The sequence below is a fragment of the Salvelinus fontinalis genome, chromosome 3 (genome assembly GCF_029448725.1).
Source record: "Salvelinus fontinalis isolate EN_2023a chromosome 3, ASM2944872v1, whole genome shotgun sequence".
NCBI lineage: Eukaryota > Metazoa > Chordata > Actinopteri > Salmoniformes > Salmonidae > Salvelinus > Salvelinus fontinalis.
In genome coordinates, this window is record NC_074667.1 from 24226777 (window position 1) to 24234731 (window position 7955).

At 43.4% G+C, this 7955-nt stretch overlaps 1 protein-coding gene across 1 annotated transcript; it reads left to right on the forward strand.

The window, feature by feature from the left end:
* The first annotated feature begins 1135 nt into the window (after nt 1-1135).
* Nucleotides 1136-7195, forward strand: LOC129834462 (E3 ubiquitin-protein ligase TRIM39-like). The gene is made up of 2 exons (XM_055899469.1): nt 1136-1148; nt 5306-7195. Exons 1-2 carry the CDS (start codon nt 1136-1138, stop codon nt 6865-6867), a joined length of 1575 nt encoding a protein of 524 aa, XP_055755444.1. The 3' UTR covers nt 6868-7195.
* Nucleotides 7196-7955: the final 760 nt, after the last annotated feature.

Sequence of the window (7955 nt, forward strand, 5' to 3'; positions counted from 1 at the left end):
TTGAGCATATTTGGGATGCTCTGGATTGATGTGTACGACAGCATGTCCCAGTTTCCGCCAATATCCAGCAACTTAGCACTAGGGTTGAATGGCGGGAACCCGGTTACCAAGATTTACCGGGATTTACTTCCCAAAACCACTCCCTTTACCCGGGATGAATAACTGCAAGAAACCGTTAGATTATAATAAATTATTAATATGAACAACATGGCGTGAAATGGAACTGATAAATTGTATTCGATGTGTAAATATGAGAGCATGATCACACAGTCGTCCGGAACAGCTGGTGCTCTCATTAGAGAAGAAATCTTCATCCAGTTCGAGTTGAGTAATCGCTGTTTTGATATCTAGAAGCTCTTTTCGGTCATAAGAGACGCAACATGCAACAAAATATTGTACTGAGTTACAGTTCATATAAGGAAATCAGTCAATTTAAATAAATTCATTAGGCCCCAATCTATGATTTTCACGTTGAGGCAGGGGCGCAGCCATGGGTGGGCTTGTGAGGGCATAGGACCATCCACTTTGGGGCCAGGCTCACCCATTGCAGAACCAGGCCCAGCCAATCAAAAATGTTTTTTTTTCCACACAAAAGGGCTTTATTACAGACAGAAATACTCAGTTTCATCAGCTGCTGATCTCAGACAATCCCGCAGGTGAAGAAACCGGACGTGGAGGCCCTGAGCTGGCGTAGTTACACATGGTCTGCGGTTGTGAGGCCGGTTGGATGTACTACCAAATTCTCTAAAATGACATTGGAGGCGACAATGGCAGAGAAATTAACATTAAATTCTCTGGCAACAGCTCTGGTGGACATTCTTGCTGTCAGCATGCCAATTTCACTCTCCCTCAAAACTTGAGACATCTGTGGCATTGTGTTGTGTGACAAAACTGCACATTTTAGAGTGGCATTTATTGTCCCAAGCACAGGGTGCACCTGTGTAATGATCACACTGTTTATTCAGCTTCTTGATATGCCACACCTGTCAAGTGAATGGATTATCTGGGAATTTTTATTTAAGCTCATGAAACATGGTACCATGTTTGGGACATTCGTGAGAATGGGACATTGGGACATTTGTGAGAATGTTTTATGCCTTTTTGAGTAGAAAGTGTACTCGTTTGCTTTTGGATTATGTGCTCGCCAGGTATAAATTAGGTTGTAATCAGAGTATATTTTGGAGAGTCTTGGTTGCGTGTGGATTGTAATGTCATTCATGTCTGTCCCAATAACCAGATGGAATTCAGTTAATTCTAACAATATGCTGTTCAGAGAATCCGAATGCATTTGGGGCATACACATTAATAAAGGAAATTTTCTTTCCATTATGGATACATTTAAGGAAAGTGATTGTGCCTTGTTGGTCTTTGCCTTTATCCAAGATGGTGATTTCGTGTTTGTTATGTATTATTATGATACACCTTTAGTTGTGTTTGGGCTGATGTAAAAAAGCAGCCAGTTTAGACAAATGGTTCTGCATTCTACGTCCTTGTGGAGCAGGTGTGTTTCTTGGAGCAATATAGTTTCTTGCTAGGATATCAAGACAGCCGGAACGTTTGATAGGACAATTTAGCCCTTTCCAATTCCAAGAGAAAATAGCTAGCGTTGCCATTTCTTTTCAGAAAGGAATGTTATATTAATGATATAATTATTCTCTTTAGTGGTGATAAGCCCATTGATGTGTAACAAAAAGCAGGAACCACAGGGAAACTCACCCACTGGTCACTCCCCACCCAGAAAACCCTTCATGTAAACCCCTCCTCCCCCTTCCTAGCCATCTCTTCACAATCATTCATCATGGCCTATAGGCCAAGTCCTCCCTGGGAGATAAATTCAATAGCCTGCCTTAAACGAAGGGGGACACGAATCAAAAATAAGAAGAAGTAAAAAGCTATTGTGTAGAAGCCCATATGGGACTGGCCATCTCTCATTAGCAGTAGTAAAAAAAAGTTGTAGGGGAATAGCGTCCAACTTATATTGCTATATTTGGCCCATGTAGGGATTCAATGTGCTGTAGCCCCACAAGGAAGCAGCCCCAGTCCGTGTGACACCTCACTATAATGCATTGTCCATTGGTCATTCATTGAAAAAAAAAAAAAAAAAATTTGCAATGTTTTTTTATGTGGTCTTGACAGAATGATAAAATTAGTATATATATATTTTTTTATATATACCAAAAATGTACTATATTCGTGGAACGACCCAGTTTATTTCACCCATGGTGATGGAGCTCTATATTTAGCCTACTTAGTATTAGAGAATATGACTGTTCTCTGTTTTATGACTAAATGTGAACGCCCAGGTAACGTGCAACATATCAGGAAGTAGGCAAATATTTCTTATCTTCATGGACAGGCTGGCATTTGGTGGAAGTAGGCTACGGCTAATTTAAGACAACTACACATTTTATACAGTTTGCGTTTGACTATTTAACCTTCAGGCCTAACTATCTACATGGGATTTTTGCGCTGTCATTCAAAATACGTGCTCTGAACGTGACAGGTCCTCACCTGCCAATCCAAACATTCCTACGCATTGCATGTGAGAAAACAAATATTGCATTTTAATTCAGTCATCACTACAGAACAACAGGATTGTAGGTAAGTAAAACTTTTTTTATGGTTATTTGATGCTGCATAGGCTGGGTTTAGACAGGCAGCCCAATTCTGGTGATCTAATTGGTCAAAAGACCAATTAGTGAAAAAAATATCAGAATTGGGCTGCCTTTCTAAACGCCAGAAATAGATTACCTCTGGTTCGTCGGCCATTCCTAAAGGGTAAATTAATGGGGTTTCTGGAGGGTTTTTGGATAAGTATGGAGTATAGAGATCGGATACATTTTGTTCTATGAGATAATATCAATCAGTTAACCTTTATGAATTATGAAGCCTTTATGTGCTTGTTTTTATTACATAAACGATCCAAAATTAACAAAGTGAATTATCTCATCGAACAAAATGTATAAGATCTTCTAAGCCTGTGTTTACCCCAGACCTTATTTCCAGCTTTTATCCAAAAACCCTCCAAAACACAATTCATTCCCCATAGGCTTTGGCCAACGAGCCAATGGCGAAGTTACCCTCCGTTCGTGCCTACAAAAATACGCCTTTACTATTCAATCAATCACATGTATTTATAACCCCCTTTTTTACAACAGCAGATGTCACAAAGTGCTTATACAGAAACCCAGCCTCAAACCCCACAGAGTTATGGATCGGTGCGACAGGTCAGCACCTCAGGATTAAAAGTCAGGCGGCTTTTCATAGCCGAGCATTCAGATGTCAAGACAGCAGGAGAGAGAGAGAGAGCGAGATCACAGGGAGTTTAAACTTAGCTTGGGTGCCAGTCTGTTTCTGCTCTCTTGCCAACTCCTGATGGAATTGTCACACCAAACTTTAAGCATGACAAGAAGTGGAATGATAGCTAAACAGTCTGGTACCCAGGCTAATCGTGTTATCCCATTGCAACGCCCCTCATATGCAAAATCCATATTGGACCTTGAGCCTGATAAGGGACAATACATTATGTGGCGAGATCATCTGACATGTTGCCAAAGTTTAGCTTTGTCACTCAATCAACAATTGGAGTATTGTTTTTAGATTTCCAAAGCAAAAACATTTCTGACTTTCTTTATTAATTAGGAACAAATATAGACTATGCCTCACTCTCAGAAGAACTAGAGGACATGCTTAGGGTAAGATTTGTTGCATTTCTAGACTAGTTCATGTCAAATGAATAGAGTTGACACATGCACTCAATATAATTAGGCCTACTCTACAAGAGGATGTACTAATATATACTGAACAAAAACATAAACGCAACATGCAACAATTTCAAAGATTTTCCTGAATTACCGATCTTAGAAGGAAATCAGCCAATTGAAAGAAATGAATTAGGCCCTAATCCATGGATTTCACATGACTGGGCAGCGGCGCAGCCATGGGTGGGCCTGGGAGGGCATAGACCCACCCATTGGGGAGCCAGGCCCAGACAATCAGAATTTGTTTTTCCCCACAAAAGGGCTTTACTACAGACAGGAATACTCCTCAGCACCGCTCTCTCTGTGCGATTAACCTGAAATTATAATAAATGTACTGGGTAGTTTTCTTTAATTATCCTGAGGAATGTAACACACATAAATCAGGTTTTGCCCCTCCGAACACATACTCTGACATGGGATACACTCACACAGTAAAACGAGTCCTATATCGACAAAACCTGAAAGGCCGCTCAGCAAGGAAGAAGCCACTGCTCCAAAACCTCCATAAAAAAGCCAGACTACGGTTTGCAACTGCACATGGAGATAAAGATTGTGCTTTTTGGAGAAATGTCCTTTGGCCTGATGAAACAAAAATAGAACTGTTTGGCCATAATGACCATCGTTATGTTTGGAGGAAAAAGGGGGGGGCTTGCAAGCCGAAGAACACCATCCCAACCGTGAAGGACAGGGGTGGCAGCATCATGTTGTGGGGGTGCTTTGCTGCAGGAGTGACTGGTGCACTTCACAAATTAGATGGTATCATGAAGAAGGACAATTATGTGGATATATTGAAGCAACATCTCAAGACATCCGTCAGGAAGTTAAAGCTTGGTCGCAAATGAGTCTTCCAAATGGACAATGAACCCAAGCATACTTCCAAAGTTGTGGCAAAATGGCTCAAGGAAAACAAAGTCAAGGTATTGGAGTGGCCATCACAAAGCCCTGACCTCAATCCTATAGAACATTTGTGGGCAGAACTGAAAAAGCATGTGTGAGCAAGGAAGCCTACAAACCTGACTCAGTTACAACAGCTCTGTCAGCAGGAATGTGCCAAAATCCACCCAACTTATTAAGGGAAGCTTGTGGAAGGCTACCCGAAATGTTTAATCCAAGTTAAACAATTTAAAGGCAATGTTACCAAATACTAACTGAGTTTATGAAAACTTCTGACCCACTGGGAATGTGATGAAAGAAACAAAAGCTGAAATAAATAATTCTCTCTACTATTATTCTTCTGACATTTCACATTCTTCAAATAAAGTGATGATCCTAACTGACATAAGACAGGGAATTTTACTAGGATTAAATGTCAGGAGTTGTGAGAAACGGAGTTTAAATGTATTTGGCTAAGGTGTATGTAAACTTCCGACTTCAACTGTTTACACTACTAATTGCTTGCAAAGTGTCTTGAATTTCTTTTGAGGTTACTCACCTTCCATGAGGTTACTCTCCTTCCATGAGTTTACTCTCCTTCCATGTTTTATTCTTGTCTATTCTGTTGTTGTTACAACTCTTTTTTGTTGCTTTTTTATTGCGCATTCTAGAGCCTGCCAACATGTCACTGTGTGAGATTGAAGGACCCTTGATGCTGGACCTGAGCTGCCCTATCTGCCTGCAACTCTTCTCTGACCCCGTGTCCCTGCCCTGCGGCCATGTCTACTGTTTGGCCTGCCTTGGGAAGTACATGGAGACTGACACGGCCAGCCACTTCTGCCCTGAGTGCCAGGTCGAGTTCCAGGTCTCCCAGGCCCTTGGGAATAACTTCAAGATGTGCAGCATCATCGAGAGCTGCGAAGCCACCACTGCAGGGCAGGTCAGCTCCGTCACAGATGGAGATGGTGGTGATTGCCACCAAGGGGTAGTGTCGCCTGACCAGAGCAACGATGAGACGTCTGAGTGTCTATTAGACATAGAGCAACAGGAGCCACATCATACAGGGAAGGAGGCCTCTGAGACAAGCTTGGGAGATGCGGCTGCAGTGTCCCCTACTTCTCAGAAGGAAGAACTGCTGGTGGATGTAAGGACCGAGACGGAGACGGCGATGATGGACAAGTCTAAACTACTATTAGCATCTCAGGTAACGGAGCTGACGCTGAGGCTTCAGTTGGCTGAGGACCGACTGAGGGAGGAGGAGACAAGGGAGGCCGAGGTCAGGACCACCAACGCCCTGTTGAGAAGAAGGGCGGCCAAGCTGCTGGAGCAGATGACGGAGCTGACTCTCAACTACGTTAGTGGGATGACGGAGTTGATCGAGATGGAACTGCGTCCCAGTGAGGAGAGCATGGGCGGACGTGTGCGCCAAGCCACTGAGCTCAGGGAGAAGTTGAGGGAGGCCCAGCTCCGAGCCAAATCGCTCCTGACCGAGCAAGACAGTGGGGTGTTCAGTGACGGGCTTCGGGCGGAACAACCGCTCATTATGGAGCTGATGGTCCAGAAACCTCTAGAGGAGTTGGACAACAAGTTAAAAGTGAACCCGAACCGTGCTTGCGCTGAGCTGGAACGGAGGAGTGCGGAGTTAAGGGCGGGAGTCGGGGCAGCCCAGCGCTCTCTGCGTTGCGTCCTCAACCCCTCAGAGGTGACCTTTGACCTAGACACGGCCCACCCCAGCCTGGTCCTGTCGGAGGACCTGAAGACGGTGACCTTCAGCACCAAAAAGCAGCCCTACCCGGCCCTGCCAACGAGGTTCAGTAGCTTCCTCCAGGTTCTGAGCACTCAGAGCTTTTGGGGAGGCGAGCATCGCTGGGAGATGGAGCTGGATGGATCTTCTCCGTGGATAATTGGGGTTTGCTACAGCGAGGCGGTAGCACGCAGCGGGCTAACAAGCGCCCTGGAGAGCAGTCAGGGCTCCTGGTGCCTGATGTGGTTCAACAACCTGCTGAGGGCTTTCGAGCAGAGCCATGACATCCCCCTGAAGAGAACCCTGGCAGTACACAGACTGGAGATCACGTTGAGCTTTAATACTCAGAGGCTGAGCTTCTATAACATCAGCCAATGCAGTGGGAAGACTCACGTGTATACCTTTAAGGCGAACCTCACGGAGCCGGTGCATCTGGCATATAGGATGATGTCAGGCCAACCGAAGGCACACATAACAGTATGCTCCTGAACTGTCATTGGAACAAAAGAGAACCACATACAAGATTACATTGACTCTTGTTTTTATTCATCCTGTATTCATATCAAACTTTTTTATTATTTACATGTAATTGTGTTTCAAGTGTTTGTGGAGACAGAGGTGTTTTGGTCTGTGAATGACAGTAAAGAGAAAGAGTTCTGGTTTACATCGAATGACACATAACCCTTTGGTAGCGTAGGCCTCATTGAAATGACCAAAATAATTGATTTCCCCACATGATTTGCAAATCTCCAACAAAAATGCCCTTGTTCTTCAATTAATGTATGTTTTTGTCAATAAAGAAACGGTTTGGAACAATAAATTGATGATACGTCAAACCAATGACTGTATACAGTTGCTCGTAAAAGCCTACACAGTCTTCACATTTTTCTGCCTTAAAATGAAATCTCCAAAGAGAATACATTTGACATTTTCCCCACCGATCTACACAACCAACTCCACATTTCCAAAGTTAAAGAAAAATTCTAGAATATTTTCCAAATTAATACGAAAAACAAAGATGTCTTGATTGTGTTTGGACAGATTTTGGAGGGAATAAACCCTCTCACCCTCTCGCATTGCCTCTTCCTCTCTGATAACATGTGCAGTTTGAGCAACTCCAGGAAGTGACTTAGCAGGCTAGATCAAGTGTTGCCCCTTCTCATTGAGTAACTCAAGTTGAAGGCTGGGGGTACTGTAGGCTGCCGTTAGCAACTAAAGTAACCTTATAACTTCTTCTGTGTGCGATTTTAAAACAATCGGTTCAAGGACATACTGTACTTCTGGTGTATTAGAAGCAATTCACTTTAATGGGGAATCCTGTTTTCAGCAAACGCCAGTAAAGTTCCCCTGGTCAGATGTTGCATGCATCAACCAATGGTTGCGTGCTACATCATCGACTCATAGACTGACAAATTGCTATAACATATGATGTGGTTATTGAAGCTGATACTTCAAATAACTATCATTTACATACCTATCCAGGCGTACAATCTGGCATGCGGCAGCAACGTCTGGGAAGAGGAAAGCGTCCAATGCCTGCTGTATGTGGTCGGCCGTGAACATTCATGGCTTCAATA